Genomic DNA, 26,411 nt, shown 5'->3' on the forward strand with positions numbered 1-26,411 from the left:
GTATAGTCATTTTCACAATATTGATTCTTCCAATCCAAGGACATGGTATATCTCTCCATCTGTTGGTATCATCTTTAATTTCTTTCATCAGTGTCTTATAGTTTTCTGCATACAGGTCTTTTGTCTCCCTGGGTAGGTTTATTCCTAGGTATTTTATTCTTTTTGTTGCAATGGTAAATGGGAGTGTTTCCATAATTTCTCTTTCAGATTTTTCATCATTAGTATATAGGAATGCAAGAGATTTCTGTGCATTAATTTTGTATCCTGCAACTTAACCATATTCATTAATTAGCTCTAGCAGTTTTCTGGTGGCAGTTTTAGGATTCTCTATGTATAGTATAATGTCATCTGCAAACAGTGACAGTTTTACTTCTTCTTTTCCAATTTGTATTTCTTTTTCTTCTCTGATTGCCATGGCTAGGACTTCCAAAACTGTGTTGAATAATAGGGGCAAGAGTGGACATCCTTGTCTTGTTCCTGATCTTAGAGGAAATGCTTTCAGTTTTTCACCGTTGACAATGATCTTTGCTGTGGGTTTGTCATATATGGCCTTTATTATGTTGAGGTAGGTTCCCGCTATGCCCACTTTCTGGAGAGTTTTTATCATAAATGGGTGTTGAATTTTGTCAAAAGCTTTTTCTGCATCTATTTAGATGATCATATGGTTCTTATTCTTCAATTTGTTAATATGGTGTATCACATTGATTGATTTGCGTATATTGAAGAATCCTTGCATCCCTGGGATAAATCCCACTTGATCGTGGTGTATGATCCTTTTACTGTGTTGTTGGATTTTGTTTGCTAGTATTTTGTTGAGAATTTTTGCATCTATATTCATCAGTGATACTGGTCTGTAATTTTCTTTTTTTGTAGTATCTTTATCTGGTTTTGGTATCAGGGTGATGGTGGCCTCATAGAATGAGTTTGGGAGTGTTCCTTCCCCTGCAATTTTTTGGAAGAGTTTGAGAAGGATGGGTGTCAGCTCTTCTCTAAATGTCTGATAGAATTCCCCTGTGAAGCCATCTGGTCCTGGACTTTTGTTTGTTGGAAGATTTTTAATCACAGTTTCAACTTCATTACTTGTGATTGGTCTGTTAATATTTTCTGCTTCTTCCTGGTTCAGTCTTGGAAAGTTATACCTTTCTAAGAATTTGTCCATTTCTTCCAGGTTGTCCGTTTTATTGGCATAGAGTTGCTTGTAGCAGTCTCTTAGGATACTTTGTATTTCTGCGGTGTCTGTTGTAACTTCTTCTTTTTCATTTCTGAATTTATTGATTTGAGTCCTCTCCCTCTTTTTCTTGATGAGTCTGGCTAATGGCTTATCAATTTTGTTTATCTTCTCAAAGAACCAGCTTTTAGTTGTATTGATCTTTGCTATTGTTTTCTTTGTTTCTATTTCATTTATTTCTGCTCTGATCTTTATGATTTCCTTCCTTCTGCTAACTTTGGGTTTTGTTTGTTCTTCTTTCTCTAGTTTCTTTAGGTGTAAGGTTAGATTGTTTACTTGAGATTTTTCTTGTTTCTTTAAGTAGGCTTGTATAGCTATAAACTTCCCTCTTAGAACTGCTTTTGCTGCATCCCATAGGTTTTGGGTCATCGTGTTTTCATTGTCACTTGTCTCTAGGTATTTTTTGATTTCCTCTTTGATTTCTTCAGTGATCTCTTGGTCATTTAGTAATGTATTGTTTAGCCTCCATGTGTTTGTGTTTTTTACGTTTTTTCCCCTGTAATTGATTTCTAATCTCATAGCATTGTGGTCAGAAAAGATGCTTGATATGATTTCAATTTTCTTAAATTTACTAAGGCTTGATTTGTGACCCAAGATGTGATCTATTCTGGAGAATGTTCCATGCACACTTGAGAAGAAAGTGTAATCTGCTGTTTTTGGATGGAATGTCCTATAAATATCAATTAAATCTATCTGGTCTATTGTGTCATTTAAAGCTTCTGTTTCCTTATTTATTTTCATTTTGGATGATCTGTCCATTGGTGTAAGTGAGGTGTTAAAGTCCCCCACTAATATTGTGTTACTGTCGATTTCTTCTTTTATAGCTGTTAGCAGTTGCCTTATGTATTGAGGTGCTCCTATGTTGGGTGCATATATATTTATAATTGTTTTATCTTCTTCTTGGATTGATCCCTTGATCATTATGTAGTGTCCTTCCTTGTCTCTTGTAACATTCTTTATTTTAAACTCTATTTTATCTGATATGAATATAGCTACTCCAGCTTTCTTTTGATTTCCATTTGCATGGAATATCTTTTTCCATCCCCTCACTTTCAGTCTGTATGTGTCCCTAGGTCTAAAGTGGGTCTCTTGTAGACAGCATATATATGGGTCTTGTTTTTGTATCCGTTCAGCAAGCCTGTGTCTTTTGGTTGGAGCATTTAATCCATTCACGTTTAAGGTAATTATCGATATGTATGTTCCTGTGACCATTCTCTTAATTGTCTTGGGTTTGTTTTTGTAGGTCCTTTTCTTCTCTTGTGTTTTCCACTTAGAGAAGTTCCTTTAGCATTTGTTGTAGAGCTGGTTTGGTGGTGCTCAATTCTCTTAGCTTTTGCTTGTCTGTAAAGCTTTTGATTTCTCCATCAAATCTAAATGAGATCCTTGCTGGGTAGAGTAATCTTGGTTGTAGGTTCTTCCCTTTCATCACTTTAAGTATATCATGCCACTCCCTTCTGGCATGTAGAGTTTCTGCTGAGAAATCAGCTGTTAACCTCATGGGAGTTCCCTTGTATGTTATTTGTCGTTTTTCCCTTGCTGCTTTCAATAATTTTTCTTTGTCTTTAATTTTTGCCAATTTGATTGCTATGTGTCACGGCGTGTTTCTCCTTGGGTTTATCCTGTATGGGACTCTCTGTGTTCCTGGACTTGGGTGGCTATTTCCTTTCCCATGTTAGGGAAGTTTTTGACTGTAATCTCTTCAAATATTTTCTCTGGTCCTTTCTCTCTCTCTTCTCCTTCTGGGACCCCTATAATGCAAATGTTGTTGCATTTAATGTTGTCCCAGAGGTCTCTTAGGCTGTCTTCATTTCTTTTCATTTTTTTTTCTTTAGTCTGTTCCACAACAGTGAATTCCACCATTCTGTCTTCCAGGTCACTTATCTGTTCTTCTCCCTCAGTTATTCTGCTATTGATTCCTTCTAGTGTAATTTTCATTTCAGTTATTGTGTTGGTCATCTCTGTTTGTTTGTTCTTTAATTCTTCTAGGTCTTTGTTAAACATTTCTTGCATCTTCTCGATCTTTGCCTCCATTCTTATTCCGAGGTCCTGGATCATCTTCGCTATCATTATTCTGAATTCTTTTTCTGGAAGGTTGCCTATCTCCACTTCATTTAGTTGTTTTTCTGGGGTTTTTTCTTGTTCCTTCGTCTGGTATATAGCCCACTGCCTTTTCATCTTGTCTATCTTTCTGTAACTGTGGTTTTTGTTCCACAGGCTGCAGGATTGTAGTTTTACTTGCTTCTGCTGTCTGCCCTCTGGTGGTTGAGGCTATCTAAGTGGCTTGATGGGAGGCTCTGGTGGATATTGAATTTTATCAAATTCTTTTTCTCCGTCTGTTGAGATGATCATGTGGTTTTTGACTTTTCTTTTGTTAACGTGGTGTATTACATTGATTTGTGTATGTCAAACCATCCTTGTGAACTTGGGATGAATCCTACTTGGTTGTGGTGTATGATCTTTTTTTATGTGTTGTTGGATTTGGTTTGCTAATATTTTGTTGAATTTTTGCGTTTATATTCAGCAAAGATATTGGCCTGTAATTTTCTTTTTTGGTGGTATCTTTGTCTGGTTTTAGTATCAGAGTGATGGTTGCTTCATAGAATGTCTTTGGGAGTGTTCCCTTCTCTTAATCTTTTGAAAGAGTTTGAGAAGGATCAGTATAAGTTCTTCTTTGTATGTTTGGTAGAAATCGCCTGTTAAACCATCTGGTCCTGGGCTTTTATTTATAGGGATTTTTTAAAAAAATCTGTTTCTTCTTGATTCAATTTTGGTGGCTGTATGTTTCTAGAAAGTTGTCCATTTCTTCTAGGTTGTCAAATTTCTTGCCATAAAATTGTTCATCGTGTTCTCTTTTTTGTATTTCTGCAGTATCAGTTGAGATTTCTCCTTTTTTCTTTCTTATTTTGTTTATTTGGGTTCTCTCTCTTTTCTTCTTGGTGAGCCTGGCCAGAGGTTTTTCAGTTTTGTTTACCCTTTCAAAGAACCAGCTCTTGGTTTTATTGATTTTTTTTCTATTTTTTTAATCTCTATTTTATTTATTGCCTCTCTGATCTTTATTATTTCCTTCCTTCTGCTGACTTTAGGTTTTATTTGTTCTTCTTTTTCTAATTCTTTTTTTCTTGAATTTTTGAATTTTGATTTTTTTATACAGCAGGTTCTTATTAGTTATCTATTTTATACATATTAGTGTATATATGTCAATCTTTTTCTAATTCTTTTAGGTGGTAGTTTATGTTGTCTATTTGAGATTTTTCTTCTTTTTGAGGAGGGCCTGTATCACTATGAACTTTCCTCTAAGAACCACTTTTGCTACATCCCATAGATTTTGTATGGTTGTGTTTTCACTGTCATGTGTCTCAAGGTATTTTTTAATTTCCTTTTTGATTTCCTAATTGACCCAGTGGTTTTTAGTAGCATGTTGTTTAGTCTTTATGTAATCATTTTTTTCTCATTTCTTTTCCTGTGGTTGATTTCTAGTTTCATGCTGTTGTGATCAGAGAAGATGCTTGACACACTTTCTATAATCTTAACTTTGTTGAGGTTAGTTTTGTGCCCTAGTATATGGTCAATCCTAGAAAATGTTCCATGTGCACTTGAAAAGAATCTGTATTCTGGTTTTTTTGGATATAATGTCCTGAAAATATCAATTAAGTCTAACTGTTCTATTGTATCATTCAGGATCTCTGTTGCCTTATTGATTTTCTGTCTAGAAGATCTGTGCATTGATGTGAATGTGGTGTTAAAGACTCCTACTATTATTGTATTCCCATCAATGTCTCCCTTTCTGTCAGTATTTGTTTTATGTATTTGGGTGCTCCTATATCAGGTGTATATATGTTGATGAGTGTAAAATCCTCTTCTTGTATTGATCCTTTTATCATTATATAGTGTCCTTCTTTATCTTTCTTTAGGGCATTTGTTTTAAAGTCTATTTTGTCTGATGTGACTATTGTGACTCCTGCTTTCTTGTCATTTCTATTTGCATGAAATGTCTTTTTGTATCCCCTCACTTTCGATCTATGTGTGTTCTTTCCCCTAAGGTGGGTCTCTTGTAGGCAGCATATTGTAGGTTCTTGATTTTTTATCCAGTCTGCCACTCTGTCTTTTGACTGGAGCATTCAGTCCATTGACATTTAAGGTAATTATTGATACATCTGTATTTATTGCCATTTTAAACCTTGTTTTCCAGTTGATTCTATGTTTCTTCTTTGTTTCTTTTTCTTTTTTTCTTTTTGTGGTTTGATGTTCCTTTTATGTTTGCGTTCTCTTCTTTTTGGCTTTTATGAATCTATTGTATGTTATTGATTTGTGGTTACCCTGTTTTTCAGGTATGTTGACCCCTTCCTATAACTGCTTGTTTTAGACTGATAGTCTTAGAATAGACATTGTAAGAAGAAAAAAAAAAAGAATCTACATTTTCTTATTCTCCTTCCCCACATTTTGTGATTTTGATGTACTTTTTTACATCTTCATGTTTATCCTTTTGCTGTTTCTTATGTTTATCATTGCTTTCACAAATAGGTTTTTTCTTTTTGATCTGTATACCGGCTTAAGTGATTTACTTTCCAATTGTGATTCTCTCTTTCCTATATCTTCTTGCTTCTTTTCTATTTAGGGAAGACCTTTCAATATTTCTTTTAAGATAGGTTTAGTATTGCTGTATTCTTTTAGTTTTTGCTTATCTGAGAAATTCTTTTGTTTTTTTTTAAATTTATTTTACTTTTATGGCTGCGTCAGGTCTTAGTTGTGGCATGCGGGATATTTCGTTGTGGTGCACGGGCTCTTCGTTGCAGTGCACAGGCTTCTCTCTGGTTGTGGCATGCAGGTTTTCTCTTCTCTAGTTGTAGTGTGCAGGCTCCAGAGAGCGTGGACTCTGTAGTTTGCGGCATGTGGGTTCTCTAGTTGAGGGGTGTGAACTCATTAGTTGTGGTGTGCGGGATTAATTGCCCCGCAGCATGTGGGATCTTAGTTCCCTGACCAGGGATCGGAACTTTGACCCCTGCATTGGAAGGCAGATTCTTTATACCACCAGGGAAGTCCCTGAGAAATTCTTTCTCTCCTCCTAAGTAATAATCTTGCAGGGTAGAGTATTCTAGGTTGCAGATTTTTCCCTTTCAAGATTTTGAATATATTTTGCCACTCCCTTCTGGCCTGCAGCGTTTCTGTAGAGAAATCAGCTGATAGCCCTATAGGGGGTTCCCTTGTAATTAACTTCGTCTCTTGCTGCCTTTAGAATCCTCTCTTTATCTTTAACATCTTCCAATTTTATTATAATATGTCTTGGTGTAGGACTGTTTGGGTTCATCTTGTTTGGGACCCTCTGTGCTTCCTGTTTCTGGATACCTGTTTCCTTCTTTAGGTTTGAGAAGTTTTCAGCCATAATTTCTTCAAATACATTTTTAATCCCCCTTTCTCTTTCTTCTCTTTCTGAAATCCCTATTATGCATAGACTGGCATGCTTTCTATTTTTTTACATTATATTGGTCATATTTATTATATTATTCCATAGGTCTCTTATATTGCTTTCATTTTTTTTCATTTGGCCGTTTCCTGTTCTGATTGGGTAATTTCCATCACTGTATTCGATCTTGCAGATCACTTATTCTTTCTTCTGCATTATGTACAGTAAGTCCCCTACATACAGATGAGTTGTGTTCCAAGAGTGCATTCATTAAGTCTCATTTGTTCATAAGTCCAACAAAGTTAGCCTAGGTACCCGACTAACACAATCAGCTATATAGTACTGTACTATAATAGGTTTACAATACTTTTCAAATAATACATAATAATGTATTTACAAATAATTCATAAAAAACAAAATAAAACACTTTTAATCTTACAGTACAGTACCTTGAGAAGTACAGTAGTACAGTACAACAGCTGGCATACAGGGGCTGGTGTTGAGTGAACAGGCAAGAAGAGTTACTGACTGGAGGAGGGAGAGGAGGTGGGAGATGGTAGAGCCAAAGGATCATCGGCAATAGGAGATGGAGGGCAAGCTGCAATTTCACTCACGCCTGACGTTGATGGAACACACGTTCACATCTTGGAAAGTTCACAACTTGAAGGTTCGTACGTAGGGGACTTAATGTATTCATCCTGCTATTCATTGCCTTGAGCTCAGCTTTTGTCTTGGCAAATGAATTTTCTAATTTTTCTTGGCTCCACCTTAGTTTCGAGTTCCTTTTTACAGTAATCTGCGTTTCTGTTGATAGCCTTTCTTAATTCCTTCAGTATTTTCATTACCTCCTTTTTGAACTCGGTGTCTATGAGACTGAAGAGGTCTGTTTCATTGTTTGTTCCTTCAGGGGAATTCTCTTGGTCTTTTAAGTGGGAGTGGTTCCTCTGCTTCTTCATTTTGCTTATACTGTATTTCTCTTACTCTGTGAGTTGGGGAGAAACAATTATCTACTGTAATCTTGGAGGTCTATTTATAAGTGGGAGTGTCCCTGTGTAGCTTGTGTGGGTTTAATATTTTTTTGGTGTGAGAGCTGCTTTTAGTTTGGGTGTCTCTTTCCTTAGCGTGTGTTGGCCATTATCCCCTTGACGGGGGGTGTGCAGGTGCGCGGCCCGTGCAAGCTCCTGGGAAGGCAGGGACAGCAGTTGGTGCCCAGCCATAGGACTCTTGGTGGTAGATGACATGGACATTTTAGATGTACCATTCCTCCTATGGCAGACACTAAAATCCAAAAGCCTGTCTTACAAGAAAATGTTAAATGGGGACATTTTCTGCTAAGTATGCCTACCCATAGTTTGTTTTTGAAAACTCAGATGCTCTTATTAAAAATGATTCTGAGGGTTTCCCCAGTGGTCCAGTGGTTGGGACTTCACCTTCCAATGCAGGGGGTACGGGTTTGATCCCTGGTCAGGGAGCTGGGATCCCACATTCCTCACGGCCAAAAAGCCAAAACATGGAACAGATGCAATATTGTAACAAATTCAATAGAGACTTCGAAAATGGTCCACATCAAAAAAGTCTTAAAAAAAAAAAAAGATTCTGAAATTCAGGTTAAATAAGACAACTGTATGACTGTGGATTTGTATTAAGTAAGGCTTGGAACACTGAAAGCTATTCTTCCTATGTTATGCATCTGTATTCATTTGCTAAAGGCTGTCAAAGTACCACAGACTGGGTGGCTTAAATTTATTTATTTTTAATAATTCTGGAGGCTAGAAGTTCAAGATCGAGGTATTACAGAATTTTCTTCTTAGGCCTCTCTCCTTGGCTTGTAGATGGCTGTCGGCCCCCTGTGCCTTCCCAGGATCTTCCTGTGTATGTCCTAATTTCATATAAGAGCACCAGTCCTATTGGATTAGGGCCCACCCTGGTGACCTTCTTCAACCTTAATTAGCTCATCTAAAAATACAGTCATAGTCTGAGGTACTGAGGGGACATGACTCAACATGAATTCCAGGGACACAATTCCACCCATAACAGTATCTAACAAATTTAATAATTAACCTGTAAAAGACTCTACATTCATAGAATACCATTGATAGAGTGGGGTAGTTGGGAACAACTTGTGTGCATATGGTCATTGACATTACTCGGATGTAGAAATTTTCTAAAAAAATGGTGATTTATTTTGCTTTAACATACAATGGTAAATATATTGGGATCATCAAGTTTTAAAATTTGCTGGTCCTACTTCACACATTATAATACTAATGTAAGCTCATTAGTTCTTCCATTTCATTGTAGGAAAGGGATCCAATTAACACCTACCAGCAGCTTGGCTAAAAACGGACATTAAAATCAGATAACACACTGTAAATATAAAGTACTTTTCTCCAAATGTGTATAAAAGTTTTGAAACAATCACTGCCTGCTCCACAGGACAATTTGGATTTTAAAAATGTTCCAGACCAGGAATAGCATAGCCCTGTGTAACAATACTTATAATAGTTCAAACAATATTTTATCAAAGGCTTTTGCACTTGACATTTGAAAGAGAGAAACAGTAGCCAAGGAACTGCATAACCAAAAAATGAAAATTATATAAAATATTTCCACCACTATTTAAATGCCAGATTTAATCAAGCAATAGTAAAAAATATCAAAACAAAAAACATAATAATACAACCTTCTGTTTAAAATAATAGCACTGTTCTGCCTCTTTTCCACTGAATTTTACATATGAACAGACTATATATACTGTTTTTTCAGAGAAATGTCCATTTGGTCTGTCACACAAGTCAGGCTCACACTGAATCCTTTCACTTCTGAGGATATACAACTCCATGATGTTTCCGTATTTCCAACATTCTGGGTCAAGTGCAATGTCTGAAGTATAATACATTTCTCTTTCTCCTTTACACAGTGCAGAGTATACAGGCTTAGGTTATGTAGCTTCACTTTTACTCCAGGTCACTGTCTTTTTCTAAATTCAAGGCGGTATTCAACGGAGTGCAGTAGTTTGGCTTGTCGGAAGGTACAAAGCCGGGCAGACACACACACTTATAGGAACCTTCGGTGTTGATACACTTGGCATTCTTGCAGAGAGACATCCGGTTGTTCAACTCATCACATTCGTTGACATCTGCAATAAGCCAAACCACGCAGGTAAGCAAGCTTCAACATCACTCCGGGAGGAAATGCAATCTACACCCTACCTGAGGCATCCGGCCTGAACACAGCCTGGCTATTATTCTGTGCTCTCCCCACAGTAAACTGCATAGTCTTTCCCATTATTGTCTGTCTGTTTCAATTACGTGCAAGAGAAATACTACTTTCTAGATCTTAAAAAGGTGATTATCCAGGAGGTTCTAGAATTTCTTTCCCTGTTTGTTATTTAACACAACAGGGACCATTTTGTCAGCTTGACTTTTTATAGTCAAACCTTAAGAAAGCTGGAACAACTATCCTACTTCTAAATTCCTCTCTGCACATACAGAAGAACTGTTAGGTTGTCAAGAGACATACAGAGAGCCTCTGAGCAGCCTCTCTAAAGGTTTAAGTTACTTTCTTAGATTTCTTTCCACAGGAAAGAAAGGCTCTATGCATTGGAAACACCTTTAATAACCCAGGTTACCTTTTTTTTTTAGACCCACCTCAGATTGAGACTAACAAAACTGAAGTGGGGAAACTACACGACGGAGCAAAACAGCCACAAAAATAGAGGAAAAAAAATGCTACAAGTCAAGGGTCATTTAGGAAGGAGGCCAACAGGCTCAGGAACACAGCCTCAATCACACGGTAAGGATAAACATATTTTTACTGTTCTCTTAAAAGTAAGAGGGAAGGCAATGTGAGAGTTGTGAAAAGAACTTTCTCTAAAATGGAAGTTGGGGACTTCCCTGGCGGTCCAGTGGTTAAGACTTCGCCTTCCAGTGCAGGGGGTGGGGGTTCGATCCCTGGTCGGGGAGCTAGGATCCCACATGCCTCGTGGCCAAAAAACCAAAACATAAAACAGAAGCAGTATTGTAACAAATTCAATAAAGACTTTAAAAAAAAAAAAAAAAAAAAAAATGGAAGTTGTATTTTCTTTTTCATCTGTATTTCCCTCTTGCTGGTGTCAGGTATTCAGGGAAAACATTTGCTGCAGAGTCAAAAGCTCAATTTAAAAGAGTCAAACTAATTACCCCAGACTTTCTGGCCTTTCCTCCATAGGTATGTACCATTTATATGAATTCTTAAATATCAACTTTTTAAAAATTTGTGGTAAAATATATGGAACATAAAATTGACCATTTTAACCATTTTTGAGTGGATAGTCCAGTGGCATTAAGTACCTTCACATTTTTGTGTAATCGTCACCACTATCCATCTCCAGAACTTTTCTCATCTTCCCAAACTGAAACTCTGCAAATCTTAAATGTACTAGATTGTCTGAGGTCCAGCCACAGGGCATTGAGGAAAAGAGTAATTTCCCATCAAATACATATGATTCTTACCAACACAGGTCATCTTGGCCATATCCAAGTGATACCCATCAAAGCAATCGCAGGTGTAACCTTCCTGCACCCTGACACAGCGCCCGTTTTCACAGCCGTTGAGGATGCCACATTCTTCAGCCTGCAACTCCTCAAAGCTATTTAAAAAACCTGGAAGGGAAAGGACAGGAGGCAGGTTAGAAATTTTCAACCTCTTACACCGTTTTTTAAAATGACATGATCATTAAGGTTATGGTTCATCATACATACATATTTCCAATTCCTTAAAGATAGCATTAAAATTTAAGCGAATATATCTGTACACGATATTAAGCAAACTATTACCAACCTTGGGTAGGTTGTACAGATTAGCCCCACATCTTGAATTCTGATGTGCTACATTAAAATCACATAAAACGATATAGCAAGTAGGGTATTTGTTTTTGCCCTTAATTATTAAAATTTTTTGTCTAAGATTTTAAATTTCCTGAGTTCTCAGTAGGGTAAATGTCAGAACATCTTTCAGGATAGAACCGATGGAACTCACTCACTATGAGAGTAGACATTTGCTAAGACTCACGAGCATTGGAGGCAGTGCTCTTTCATTGGGAGTTCCCAGGCGTGGAGAAAAGCCAGGCTGGCCATGTGAGGTCTGTTTGCTCTGGCTTTGGAATGAGCCTTACAAAAGGGCTCTTGGGGGATCAAAGGATAAAAGCAGTAAATGCGACTCAAAACATCCTGATAAACGAGAAATACATCATATTTCTGTTTAGAAAACCAAAATTCTTTTAAAGAAAACAAAGAAGCTCTTGTTTGGCTCTTTTTTTTTAAGATATCTTTAAACTGATTCAGAGCTAGAGTTTAGAAATACAAAAACAATGTAGCCAGGCATCAAGAATATTTTCCTCTGTTTCTAGAGAGGAAAGTTGTAAATATAAATCCACGGTGACCCAAACACACTGTTGATGTGGGGGTCTCATCCTCTCCCCCACCTTCTGAAGGCACCATGTATTTGCTTTTTCTTTTTTTATATAAATTTATTTATTTATTTTTGGCTGCGCTGGGTCTTCGTTGCTGTGCAAGGTTTTCTGTAGTTGCCGCGAGCGGGGACTACTCTTTGTTGGGGTGTGCGGGCTTCTCATTGCAGTGGCTTCTCTCGTTGTAGAGCATGGGCTCTAGAGCACAGGCTCAGTCATTGTGGTGCACGGGCTTAGTTGCTCCGCAGTGCGTGGGATCTTCCCGGACCAGGGCTTGAACCTGTGTCCCCTGCATTCGCAGGCAGATTCTTAACCACTGCACCACTAGGGAAGCCCCACGTATTAGCTTTTAAGGGGGAAAAAAAAAATCAACCTAGGGTCAGAACTCTACATCTGGCCTTTGAAGTAATTCTCCAGTCGAACTGCAGGGGGCAGCAAAATATCATTTCTTATGCAGGGCTGTAAGGTCTAACAATGATTTTAAAAATTAAGTAATACATCTAAAAAAGGAAAAAAAAATACGACTGGGCATCAAGACTGTCAGCAGATCCTGAAGCCAGTTTGAGAAATATTGACAAAGTCAACCTATGGAAATATTTCAAAGTCCAGGTAACACAGCAAAGTTCATTTTAACTAGTAAAATTATGTTTATTACATGAAATTAAAATTTGAAACTCCTATACACACATTAAGCAGACTCCCCAAAATACTTCTACAGGACTCTAAAACAACAGCAGTCAGCAAAGGACAGCCCGTGCTCTAAAGTGGGCCTGCTACCTATTTTTATAAATGAAGTTTACTGGAACACAGCCTCACCTATTTGCTAATAAATATCTCTCTGTGGCTGCTTTCCTGATTGCAGAGCACAGTTGAGTAGCTGCAAAAGAGACTATATAGGCTGCAAAGCCTACAAATTTTACTATCTGGCATTTATAGAAAAAGTTGATCTCTGCTCTAGAAAATTCCAGTTTTAGAAATACTGCTCTAACTAAAGGTGATACCAGTCATTTAGCCCAACTTTCTTAAACAGAAAGGCACAAGATGATGAATAATAAAGGTGGTGTGATTCAGCCTCTCTTTTACTATCTTACCCCATACGATTAAGTCTTCAGTAGGGCCAGAGAGCCTTTGATCCTGGTCTAGGAAGGAAGAGCTATTTCTCTGCAACTTGTAAGAAATTTAAAGGCCCTTACATAGTCAAAGCTGGGGGTCTTCCAACTGCATCTGCGACTTCCTATGTTGCTAAACAGGAAATTGACCTGATACCAACATGCTTATTTCTTAACATTTGTAGTGAATTTTAAAAGTTTTAAAGCAATGACAGCTTTAAAAAATAAAAAACAACTACATAAGCCAGAACATTTCAACATTAAAATTCCTGGCATCTGAACTATAATGCATTAGAGGCTGCACACACAAGCCATGGGATTGTGTCAGAGTTACATGTAGATTTACCCTGGTATTTTGGACTTATGGGGCAGGCAAACTGTACTTTCTTTCAACTTTAATATTTCTTCTCCCTTTTTTTTTTAAAGTAAATGTTTACTGACCTATAATACATACACAGAAGTGTAGAAATCATTAAGTGCACAGGCTTATAGCTGTCAATGTATTTAAGCACATTTCTTGAAGTAGTGCATGATTATTTGTGGTTGATTAAAAGAAAATCTAAGGCAGGGGTCCCCAACCCCTGGGCTACGGACCAGTACTAGTCCATGGCCTGTTAGGAACCGGGCCGCACAGCAGGAGGTGAGCGGCCCGCAAGTGAGTGAAGCTTCATCTGCAGCTGCCCATTGCTCGCATTACCGCCTGAGCTCCACCTCCTGTTAGCATTATGGTGAGTTGTATAATTATTTCATTATATATTACAATGTAATAATAAAGTGCACAATAAATGTAATGTGCTTGAATCATCCTGAAACCGCCCCCCCCCCCCCAACCTGTGGAAAATTTGTCTTCCACAAAACCGGTCCCTGGTGCCAAAAAGGTTGGGGACCACTGATCTAAGGTGTTAGAAGTTAGGATAGTGGTTACCCTGAGGGGGTGGGAGGGCGGCTGGGAAAAGGGAACCAGGGGTCCTTCTGGATGCTGGCAATGCTCTAGATCCACTCAGGTCTAGAAGACCCAACCCAGCTGATTTAATAGAATGCTGTTTTCATGTAAATTTTAAAGCAGTTTTAATTTGGCTGAAGGATCAATATACTGCATACTTTAAAAAACAAAAGGAAAGAAGGGAGAGAGGGAAGGAGGAAAACACTCTTTGGCTCAGAACTGAAGTAGCTCCAGAGGCACCCACAAAGCTTGTGTTGCTCCTCAGGACCCAGGTCACAGCTAGTTTGCTTTGTGCACAGGTGAAAGGTCCCAAAAAAAGAACAGCATTGCTGTATTTTATAATTTCAGCAGTGTCTCCAAAGTCCTAACCCCAACTACCTGGTCTGCAGGGATTCTGTCTTGAAAATCTGGAGCAGCTTCACTTGCTGCAAGGAGGCCCCCTCTGTAGGATGTGGAACAGGCACCTGGACTCCACTACTCTAGTCCCATTCTTGAAGGCAGACAACCCGTTATCTACTGATATTTCAATTTGTACCATCCCATTTTTCAGACTTCACATAATTAGTCTATATTTGAAAGCTCTGGTCTCTCCCCCAGACATATTTAGCTTGTGTGGCTTCCTTATCTGGGACACTCTGGTTGTACATTTAGGCATTTACTTTCTAAATGGGAACAGGATTCACACATACACACTCCACCTCCCATTTGAAAAAGTCTGCTCACAAATCCAGGAAAAGCATCACACATCATTTCTTACTTAATAAACCCCCTCACAAGTGAATTCTAAAAATTAATCTCTGACCAGGAGAGCAATCATTTTATCTCCCATTCTAAGAGAATGGACTTGAGGACATGGGGCGGGGGAAGGGTAAGCTGGGATGAAGTGAGAGAGTGGCATTAACATATATACACTACCAAATGTAAGTAGATAGATAGCTAGTGGGAAGCATCTGCATAGCACAGGGTGATCAGCTCAGTGCTTTGTGACCACCTAGAGGGGTGGGATAAGGAGGGTGGGAGGGAGATGCAAGAGGGAGGGGATATGGGGATATATGTATATGTATAGCTGATTCACTTTGTTATACAGCAGAAACTAACACAACATTGTAAAGCAACTACAATAAAGACGTTAAAAAAAAAAAGATCAACTCAGTACAGTTAATACTTACCATTTCCTTGTATGAAAAAAGACTACAATATAACCAAGCTATCAAGAAAACTCTGACCCTTAAACTAGGCCACCACTTCATGGGTAAAAAAATGATTTTGTCATGGAAATTATAACAAATAAGATTTTCTTTAAAGAAAATAAACATCCCAAAGCAATCTACAGATTCAATGCAATCCCTATCAATCAAATTACCAATGGCATTTTTTACAGAACTAGAACAAAAAAATCTTAAAATTTGTATGGAGACACAAAATACCCCGAATAGCCAAAGCAGTCTTGAGGGAAAAAAGCAGAGCTGGAGGAATCAGACTCCCTGACTTCAGACTATACTACAAAGCTACAGTAATCAAGACAATATGGTACTGGCACAAAAACAGAAACATAGATCAATGGAACAAGATAGAAAGCCCAGAGATTAACCCACGCACCTATGGTCAACTAATCTATGACAAAGGAGGCAAGGATATACAATGGAGAAAAGACACTCTTTTCAATAAGTGGTGCTGGGAAAACTGGACAGCTATATGTAAAAGAATGAAATTAGAACACTCCCTAACACCATACATAAAAATAAACTCAAAATGGATTAAAGACCTAAATGTAAGACTGGACACTATAAAACTCTTAGAGGAAAACATAGGAAGAACATTCTTTGACATAAATCACAGCAAGATATTTTTTGATCCACCTCCTAGAGTAATGGAAATAAAAACAAAAATAAACAAATGGGACCTAATGAAACTTCAAAGCTTTTGCACAGCAAAGGAAACCATAAACAAGATGAAAAGACAACCCTCAGAATGGGAGAAAATATTTGCAAATGAAGCAACGGACAAAGGATTAATCTCCAAAATATATAAACAGCTCATGCAGCTCAATATTAAAAAAACAAACAACCCAATCCAAAAATGGGCAGAAGAGCTAAATACACGTTTCTCCAAAGACACACAGATGGCCAAGAAGCACATGAAAAGCTGCTTAACATCACTAATTAGAGAAATGCAAATCAAAACTACAATGAGGTATCACCTCACACCAGTTAAAATGGGCATCATCAGAAAATCTACAAACAACAAATGCTGGAGAGGGTGTGGAGAAAAGGGAACCCTCTTGCACTGTTGGTGGGAATGTAAATCGATACAGCCACTATGGAGAACAGTATGGAGTTTCCTTAAAAAGCTAAAAATAGAATTACCATATGATCCAGCAATCCCACTACTGAGCATATACCCAGAGAAAACCATAATTCAAAAAGACACATGCACCCCAATGTTCACTGCAGCACTATTTACAGTAGCCAGGTCATGGAAGCAACCTAAATGCCCATCGACAGATGAATGGATAAAGAAGATATGGTACATATATACAATGGAATATTACTTAGCCATAAAAAGGAACGAAATTGGGTCATTTGTTGAGACGTGGATGGATCTAGAGACTGTCATACAGAGTGAAGTAAGTCAGAAAGAGAAAAATATAGTATATTAATGCATATATGTGGAACCTAGAAAAATGGTACAGATGAACCGGTTTGCAGGGCAGAAATTGAGACACAGATGTAGAGAACAGACATATGGACACCAAGGGGGGAAAGGGGTGGGGGGGTGGTGTGATGAATTGGGCGATTGGGATTGACATGTATACACTGATGTGTATAAAATGGATGACTAATAAGAACCTGCTGTCTAAAAAAATAAATAAAATTCAAAAAATAAATAAATAAAAGAAAACAAACGTAACAGCATTCCCACCAGTGAGACTCATAATCTGATCCGGTGGTTCTCAAACTTGAGTGTACGTAAGGATTACTCAGAGGGCTGGTAAAGCCGATTGGTGGGTCTCACCCCAGTATCTGATTCAGCAGCTCTACAGCATAGCTCGCAAATTTGCATTTCTTACAAGTTCTCAGGGACTACATTTTGAGAACCACTGACTAAACTTCAGAACCACAATTTAGTTCCAAAATAACTAAAAAATGTTGCTTACGGTCCTGAATGAAGTAGGGATCAGCTTCGGGAGCGTACTGTTCACTGAAGTCGACCAAGGCATCCTGTCCATATGGCTGCCGGCGTCCCGTGACGGGGATGTTACACAGCTGGGCGTAGTCATCTAAGAAGGAAATGACAATGAACGTGACACACCATCGCTGTTTGCTCGCACCTGGATGCACCCAGTCACCACGTGCCCCATCTCCCACACACACCCCTGATCCTGAATCATCTCAATATTCTTTATGGGTGTTCTGTACATCCACATACAATTCATGCTATACAGCATAATTAAGATTCTGAATAGAAGACCCAACATAGTAGCTGAACAGTTGGTAGAATGTATCCCAGGAGAGTAAAAGGACTGAAAAAATGAGCCATCGGAGAGTGCTGCAAGCCTTTTGGAAGAATGGCTTTATCTGAACCCATCAGGTGTTTTCCTCAAAACATTTAAAGTGTATAAAGTAGTCATTCATACAGATATACACTTTTCCACTCACTAGAGAGAGAAAAAAAAGGCATCTCTGGTGATCCAAAAATGAGACACAACCAAACGAAGATGCTACTAAGTACCATTTGAATTTAGTACCTACTATTATACTCCTCTACTCAAGACCTGGTCCTTATGAATAGCAGTGATGATGATCATCATCATAACAGTAACAGTGAAGTAATGGTACTAGTAATAACAGCTAAGAGTTGTATCATGTTTGCTCTGTGCCAGATACTGTTTTAAGCACTTAATACACATTAATTCACTAAAATATTTACACCACCCTATGAAAAGCTACTATTATCTCTATTTTACCAACGGGAAACAGAAGCATGGAGTGGCTAAATGACAACTGGTATGAGGCAGCACCACACTTGAACTCAGTCATGCAGCTGAAGGGTGTACACTTAACATTCTTCCTCTCCTACATCTACCTTAGCTCCTTTGTAATTCTTGTCTTTGCCTCTTCTGCACCTTAGCTAAATTCATCTGCAGTTACCGTTTCTTGAGGCCACATTCCCATTCCCATGGCCATCTGACTTAACTCCCCCTTTAGTCCTCCTCGCAGGACCCACCTAGCACATGGGATCTTGGTTCTCCACGTGTTCGGGAATGACTGTGCTTTCAGTGCATTTCATGGTCTCAGGCTCTTACCCGTACTTTGGAGCAGAGTTATTTAGAAGGTCTAGAGGGGAAAGCTTTAGAAGAGATATCTTCATGCTCTGAACGCCCATTTTATAGAAAATATACTGCCCAAGGATTCATCTAGCAGTTGGTGAAAATTCTGGGGCTAGCCGGACTTCAGCATCTCTGCCGGGACTGAGAGCTGCAGGTCAGCCGGCGCCAGGACTGGCTGGACACTCAGGGCAGCCACACTTGCCCGGACCACAGATTGAAGGAGTTTCCCCCTATTTTGGTTCCTTCTGTAACAAAACTAAAGAAAAGCACTGAGGCAAGTGTGTGAACTCTCAAGGCTTTCTTCCATCACCCTCCTCTTAAAGGAGTCAAAGGTGAGTGTGAGGTATGTGTGTGTATGCGCACGCATGCACGTGCACACACCCGCACGTTCTCCCCTAAAAGACCCTGAAAAGCAGAAAAGACCCTGAACCCCTAGACGGGGTAGGATCATGGTTGCCCCTTCCTAAAATTCTTCTTGTGGGAAGCATTCCAGGAAGGGCGCACACCCCCATCCCAGACATCCCTGAGCGCTCCCCCACGAAACCGTTTCATGAGAAATATTAATTTCATTAAGGAAATAGCTAAACCTGGAAAAAGATCGTTGACTCCGAAAAATAAAGCTTCAAACAAAGAGAACAAAAATGGTTGTCACTTCTGCTTCAGGTTTGAAAGAGAAGAATTAAGGATTTCCCTGCAAAGGCAAGATCGCAGAAATGTTTACAAGTTTCATACACTGAGGTCATTTTCTCTCATGACTTTTTATATATATTTGTTGTACATCTGAAAGGGAGACAACATTTTGTATCCAGGCAACAGTTGTGATCAAGAGTGGATAGTGGGCTTCCCTGGTGGCGCAGTGGTTGAGAATCTGCCTGCTAATGCAAGGGACATGGGTTCGAGCCCTGGTCTGGGAAGATCCCACATGCCGCGGAGCAACTAGGCCCGTGAGCCACAACTACTGAGCCTGCGCGTCTGGAGCCTGTGCTCCGCAACAAGAGAGGCCGCGATAGTGAGAGGTCCGCGCACCGCGATGAAGAGTGGCCCCCGCTTGCCGCAACTAGAGAAAGCCCTCACAGAAACGAAGACCCAACACAGCCAAAAATAAATAAATTTAAAAAAAAAAGAGTGGATATTAAAAAAAAATTAATTCATGCTCTTATTTTGCAAACCTAAGTCCAGAGATGGCTGAGCAGTATACGCTCCTCTTCAGCACCTCGCTCTCAAGTCCCGAGCCCATGGCTTGTCCCCTAGACCGTGCCTCTTCCACCAAGAAATGACCTGGTCTCCACCCTCCAAGCTCTCACCACCTAACAGCACAAAAGGAAGGGATCAAATGGGAGACGAGTGGAGGAGGAATGGACTTCTGTTCCTGTGTGATGTTTAGGAACAGCTTCCTAGAAAAGGAACACTTGACCGGAAACTAAGTAGATGAGAAGGATTTACTTAATAGAAGATATCTGGGATTCTAAAAAGAGTTTACCCAAAGGCATCACAAAAGCAAACTGTAAGCTGTGTTTGGGGACTACCAAGTAGTTCCTAAGAAAGGCTTTGGACGTGACCCAGGCCGTAAAGGGAAGCAGAGGAGAGTAATGGACGGGGGACCCTCTGCAGTTTGCTGCATCTTCCTTCCCCTCCCTTCATCCCTGGACATGCATTTTTCTCAAGTTTCTAGAACTTACTGTCCTTTGCTGCTTCACTTTATCTAACACGTTACCGATCCAAACTTCAAGAGTTTTGGTCAGTTATCAAAACATCATTTCTACATTAAATGTACTCTCTTTTGTATTTGAAGATGTGCTACAGTCCCATCAACACCAGGACAGGCATTTTGAGTTATTTTTCTGGGAGCATGATGGGTCTATCCTAATCCATCCATGCTGCCTCTCCCATTGCGCACATATGCTCTCATTCTTGGCCCGGGTCAAGGGTGAAATGAGCACAGGGTAATGAAAAGAACATGGGCTTCAGAGGCAGAAGTCGGGGCTCAAGTCCTGACTGTACCACTTACTTTCCAGCTTAGCAACTGTGGGCAAGCCTCAGTTTTCACATCTGTCACATGGGGATAATTCCTGTTTGCCTCTCTGTTACTGATGTATTAAAAAATGAGATGATGTTATGGAACTGTTCATAAATTTTGAAGCACCGAGAAAATGGAGGTTACAATTTTTTCTTTTCGGTAAAATCACTCATGTCCCTGGCTCAACATCTGGAAATGAATGAGGATTTGCAAAGATGGTATCAGAATGATTGATATAACATAGTGTTAGCAAAACTTCAAACGTAGTTGTCAATGGGCAAAGACTTGTACAATAAATTAAGAGCAATGACAGCACAGTCTCCAGATGTTTTTAGATATTGTTTCAAGATTTGAAATTTTTAAATAGATGGAGGGGAACTCCAACTCAGTAAACAGAGAAAGATGTCTTCATCTCAAAAATTATTGACTGCCTGGGCAAATTTAATCGCTTGATCAGACAGTGATAAGGTATCAGCAACAACACATTTTAACACTAGATCAACAAAACTCAAAATACAGGGGGAAAAACTGATGTTCAGCAGTTGTTAGTATACGCTCGACCCCTTTAGAAATGCCTTGAGTAGCCAGTAGGTTTCTCATCATCTTTTAAGGGAACAACTGGAATATCGTGGAGTTTTCTAGTGAATCCTGGGTAAGGCGTCTCCTCCAGGATCTGGGCACATGCACCTTTCTAACATGTGCTGGATCTCTGAGCATCCCAAGTCACACCAGAGCCCACTGAGTTTGGAGGCGCTTGGCCTTGGTTATCCCTAGGGCTGGGTCATGGCTAGAGTCCAGCTGGGGAGGCAATGAGTTGTGGTTGGCTGAGGCTATGCAGATGGGAATAGCAGATCCCTGAACTGTTTCCACAGCTCCTGATGGCAGCCCAAGAGAATCTCTTGGCTGCCACTTCATCCAGCTCAACGTGTAGAGATGAACACATTTTTTGTCCCTAGAGTCTCTTTCCTTCTGCAAGACACTCCTTACTTAAGCAAGTTGACAACAATTAAGGACCTAGTTGTCTGGGGCTTGGTGCAAAGGAAGAGCTCTGCTTAGCAGGGCTTGTACTTTGTGAGGCAAATGCCATTTCTGGGACACCATACAATGTGTCCGTCCAGGATCTAGCCGAATATGAATGTGAAATGAATAGGAAGTGGGAAATATTCACACCTCAAAGTCCCCCCACTCATTGCACTCCTCCCCTCTGCAGGCACAAATGCTAAGCTCTTGATCAAAGCTATGACAGACACACATGGGATGGTGTGGGCCACCATCACTTACGTGGTCTAAACAAGGTCCAGGCCATGGATCACGCTTAGTTCCCTGGCATGGCAGATTCGCATGACAGATGGTACTGCTTTGATTTTAAATTTAAATTGAAAAAAAGTTAAAAAATTGCCCCCCCTGGAGCCAAGAGGTCTGGGGCCCCCGCTGTCAGCAGCAATGGGAAGCACATTATCATATCCTGGCAGGAAATCTCCTTCCTTATGACAGACACATCTGTAGGGCTGGTCTGGACAGTCACACGTCACAATGCGAATCGGGCATGTGAGGAAACTGGGAGGTGAAGTCTGACTGAGGCAGATTAAATTCAGCTGCTTTTAGAAATGATGAAGAGGCTGCATTTCGTTCTCCACACATCAGGGCTGAAAACCTAGTGCGCTCTGAAGTTTGAAGTGCATGATTTTCAAATAAAGGAGACGGACCCATTCATATGCCTAAGGAAAAATGGGTCATATTTTACTGAAACTTCTAGATCAGGTGTTTTTCCTACAGGCCTCCACATGTACTATTAATTGAGGATGGTGTTTGGAAAACATACACACCAGGAAATGGAGGAAGGAGACAGGGAGAATGGAACGAATATTTACCTGAGCGCATGCTGAGCCCGTAGTATAATCGGCATTTTTCTTTGAAATTAGCAAAAGCTATGGAATTAGAAAAATGTTGACCATTTACAGAACACACCATCCGGTACTGATGACAGAAGAAGGAACGTAAGAGAGAGGATTCTACTGGTGAGGATTCTACCCTGTGGAACTGGACATCTGTTTAGGTGTCTGTCTGCTTAATGCTCATTCTCACAGAGTACGCTCTTACCCACAGTGCCTGGTGAACAGGCGGTAAACCTGCTTTCCTGATGTTAAAACTTGCTGAGTTGTGAGAGAAAATTAGGTATCCGAAAAAGCAGCGGTCCCCAACCTTTGTGGCACCAGGGACAGGTTTCGTGGAAGACAATTTTTCCACGGACTGGGGGGAGGTTCAGGTGGTAATGCGAGCAATGGGGAGCTGCAGATGAAGCTTCGCTCACTCATCCACTGCTCGCCTCCTGCTGTGCGGCCCGGTACCAGTCCGCGGCCTGGGGGCTGGGGACCCCTGCTAAAAAGAGAAGCACCCAGGGGCTTCCCTGGTGGCGCAGCGGTTAAGAATCCCCCTGCCAGGGCTTCCCTGGTGGCGCAGTGGTTAAGAATCCGCCTGCCAATGCAGGGGACAAGGGTTCAAGCCCTGGTCCGGGAAGTTCCCACATGCTGCAGACCAACTGGGCCCGTGAGCCACAACCACTGAGCCTGCGCTCTAGAGCCCAAAAGCCACAACTACTGAGTCCTCGTGCCCCAACTACTGAAGCCCGCGCACCTGGAGCCCGTGCTCCGCAACAAGAGAAGCCACCGCAATGAGAGGCCCACGCACCGCAACGAAGAGTAGCCCCCGCTCACCGCAACTGGAGAAAGCACGCATGCAGCAAGGAAGACCCAACACAGCCAAAAATAAATAAATAAAATAAATAAATAAATTAAAAAAAAAGAATCCCCCTGCCAGTGCAGGGGACATGGGTTCAAGTCCTGGTCCGGGAAGATCCCACATGCCACAGAGCAACTAAGCCTCTGTGCCGCAACTACTGAGCCTGCGCTCTACAGCCTGCGAGCCACAACTACTGAGCCCACGTGCCACAACTACTGAAGCCCGTGCGCCTAGAGCCCATGCTCTGCAACAAGAGAAGCCACCGCAATGAGAAGCCCACACACTGCAACAAAGAGTAGCCCCCGCTCGCCAGAACTAGAGAAAGCCCGCGCGCAGCAACGAAGACCCAACACAGCCAAAAATAAATAAATAAATAAATAAATTTATAAAAAAAAAAGAAGCACCCAGAGTTAAAAGCCCGGGGTTCTAGTCCTACTGCTTCCTATTCTTTGGACTAGACACCTTGCTTTGAGCTGTGTCTGTTGAACAGGATTATGGTACTGTGCCTGAGCAGCATTAAAGGCAGTTCATCGCTCCATTCAGTGATTGACTCACTCATCCAACCAGAGGCTGAGAATATTACAGGCAGTGTGGGGTCTGGTAGAGAGAGAGGAAGGATAAAATGACAGTACACTGACATGTGCAATAGTGCATGAAGAAGAGGTAATGCCTAGAGTCAGCCAGGAAGGGCTGGGGAAGCCTTCACCTTGGAGATGAGCATCTACAGGAAGGGGGTCAGCCAGGTGAAGAAGAGGAGGGAAGGTAACTCAGAGTCATAGGCATATAGAATAGATAAGAAAGCCTTAGGGAAATGAAAGGACCACATAAACGCTGCCGACTACAGATCCCTGCTAAAGAACAGTCGAAAAAAGGAAAGTTAGCTAATATGCACTATTAAGCTCCTCTGTGCTAGGCGCTGTGTACCTTTGCGCACACTTTTCCCTTTAAATCTCAGAATCCTATGAAATAACTGTAATTAGCTCCTTTTGTTTCCGATAAGGAAGCTAAGGTTTATAGCATAACTGTCCTAGCTTAGTTGAAGGATTGACTCTGTTGGTCTATCTGCAAAACCATGCTCTTTCAATTCCACAGCTGCCCTTCTGAAACCCTTAGAAGAAAATTATTAAATACATTCCCTAGACTGTAAGTATCAGGTAAGTACTTAGTTCAGCAATAAGCATTTCTGACTAAAATTCCAGGGGGAGTAATAACTGTGAATGCTGGTGAGCACAGCCCCACCAGGGTCAGCTTTATCATTAGCAGGATTTATATTTATTGAATTTGCTCAATTTATTAGGTGGAAGAGATCAAATTGCTTAATGTTCAATTAAATTGTACTTCTCGAGGAGATGGAAGTAATGAAGTCTAGTCTTGGCAGGGTTTACATTCTGTGGGACGCCTGTAAATGTTAATGCTCTAAGGAAACTCACAGGCTGTAGACCAATCAAGTTCCCTCACCCCCAACCATCACCTAATGCTGCCCTTTCCAAGTTCAGTCACTCCCAGCATTTTCCATCACACTGCTGTTTACGTAGCCAGACTACAACTGGAGAGAGAGATTTGTTGGGTGTGAATGCCAAAACAATGGAGGTTCCATTTAGAAATTCATTTCTAAAACCTGGATTTAAAATTTATAGACTTGTAACAGCATTAAATTATGCCACACATGAAAACCTTAAAATAATGATTGATAACATGAATTTCTCAGGAAGGACTGCATGAAAGGTTTCCCCTATTTCTAAGTAAACAGGGCTTTGGGAATAAAACATTAAGTCTTGCAATCAGGCAATCTCAGAGGAAATTAGGAATGAAGTAACTTCTAATATTCGATAAGAGACAAGACTGGACAATACAATGAACAGGCAAATAGGAGGAAAAGTTCAACATGTTAATTTTCAAAGCTGATCTACTTCATATTTTTCCAACTGGAAGGACAGATAAACTGTTTCATTTCCTGCTTTCCTACTCGTTAAGTACCACTCTGAAGTGACAATCTGAGAAGTCAACAATTAGGAAAAATAAATATTATATGGAAGGAATACATTTTGTTTTTTCTGTTATGTTTTTTGCATTAATCAAGTAAGAATTATTTTAAAATTTGAGCTACACATGTGCTTAAGATTAAAGAGGATGTTGTACAACATACGTAATATACTAAATGCCACTGAATTATTCACTATAAAATGCTTAACTTTATGTCATGTGAATTTAACCTCAATTAAAAAACAAGTCAAGAGAAACAAAAAAATGTATTCTTTGAAGTCTGGTATTCATCTAACCTTTCTACTTTTAATTGGTAAAATGAGAAAACAAGACTAGTTGATCTCTAAGGTCCTTTCTAGCTTACACATTCTACAATTCTAAGCAGACATTTTTACTGTTAGGCTGCAAAATATTGGGAAGACAATCTGTCACTGAAACTTGTGGGCTATAATATGAGGTAATCACCACCAGATGGCGCTATTGTCTTCAGGTGGTTCTCACACTGGTGTTTCCAGATGACTGACAATCATGGAATTGAATGCATTGTAATTAACCATGGACAGTCTAACCTCATTCATTTTCCTGCTGAGGAAACTGAGGTCCAGAGAAATTTAATGATATTTCAAAGGTCAAGTCAGGATAAATTTTCAAAATATTGTTTTCTTTTAATAAAACTAAATTATTAAAATCTAAGGGTAAAAATAACTGTATCTTAAGTTTTGAAGCTGTTCAAAACTCTCTTGATGAATATTCAGAAGTATAGACCTCAAGGTTATGAAATAAAAACGTACTACTGGATCATCATTTGAAGAGCAAGTTCTAGGTAATTAATGCAATATTAAAGTACTGCTAAACATAATCAATAGATTATTCATAAATATGTATCCCATTTAATTATAGGCAATAAGCTAAAGCTGCAAAGCAAAACTGAACTGTTTTAAGATCTGTAACTCTGTTTTATGATTTGCACATATATTGCTATTTATCTTAATGTGAAGTAACTCTCTTCTTACCTTCCCCTCTGGATCTATTCAGAATCAGATACAGTCCTAGTAACTCTTCCCTCTGGCAGTGATTTATTTGGCTACCTCGGTAGGCACTGAAAGATTATGATGTGAATGGCAACTTCTAGGGTTGAACAGTGCACAACCAACACAGCTATTCATAACAGCTCTGCTTGCCACTGAGACTTGAAGCTCAGAAGCAAGCATA

The 26,411-nt window shown here is 39.9% G+C and overlaps 1 protein-coding gene across 12 annotated transcripts in view; it reads right to left on the minus strand.

Moving 5' to 3' along the window:
• Positions 1-8,789: 8,789 nt before the first annotated feature.
• LTBP1 (latent transforming growth factor beta binding protein 1) overlaps positions 8,790-26,411 on the minus strand; it is a 417,364-nt gene continuing 399,742 nt past the window's right edge. For all 12 annotated transcript variants that reach the window (XM_082426963.1, XM_082426964.1, XM_082426966.1 and 9 more), the window contains 3 exons: positions 17,288-17,410; positions 11,123-11,272; positions 8,790-9,768 (listed from right to left, as the gene is read on the minus strand). In XM_082426963.1, the coding sequence (XP_082283089.1) occupies positions 9,587-9,768; positions 11,123-11,272; positions 17,288-17,410 (455 nt within the window). In that variant the 3' untranslated portion in view covers positions 8,790-9,586. The remainder of the gene's footprint in view (positions 9,769-11,122; positions 11,273-17,287; positions 17,411-26,411) is intronic.

The sequence above is a fragment of the Balaenoptera physalus genome (genome assembly GCF_965194825.1).
Source record: "Balaenoptera physalus genome assembly, chromosome: 15".
NCBI classification, from domain to species: domain Eukaryota; kingdom Metazoa; phylum Chordata; class Mammalia; order Artiodactyla; family Balaenopteridae; genus Balaenoptera; species Balaenoptera physalus.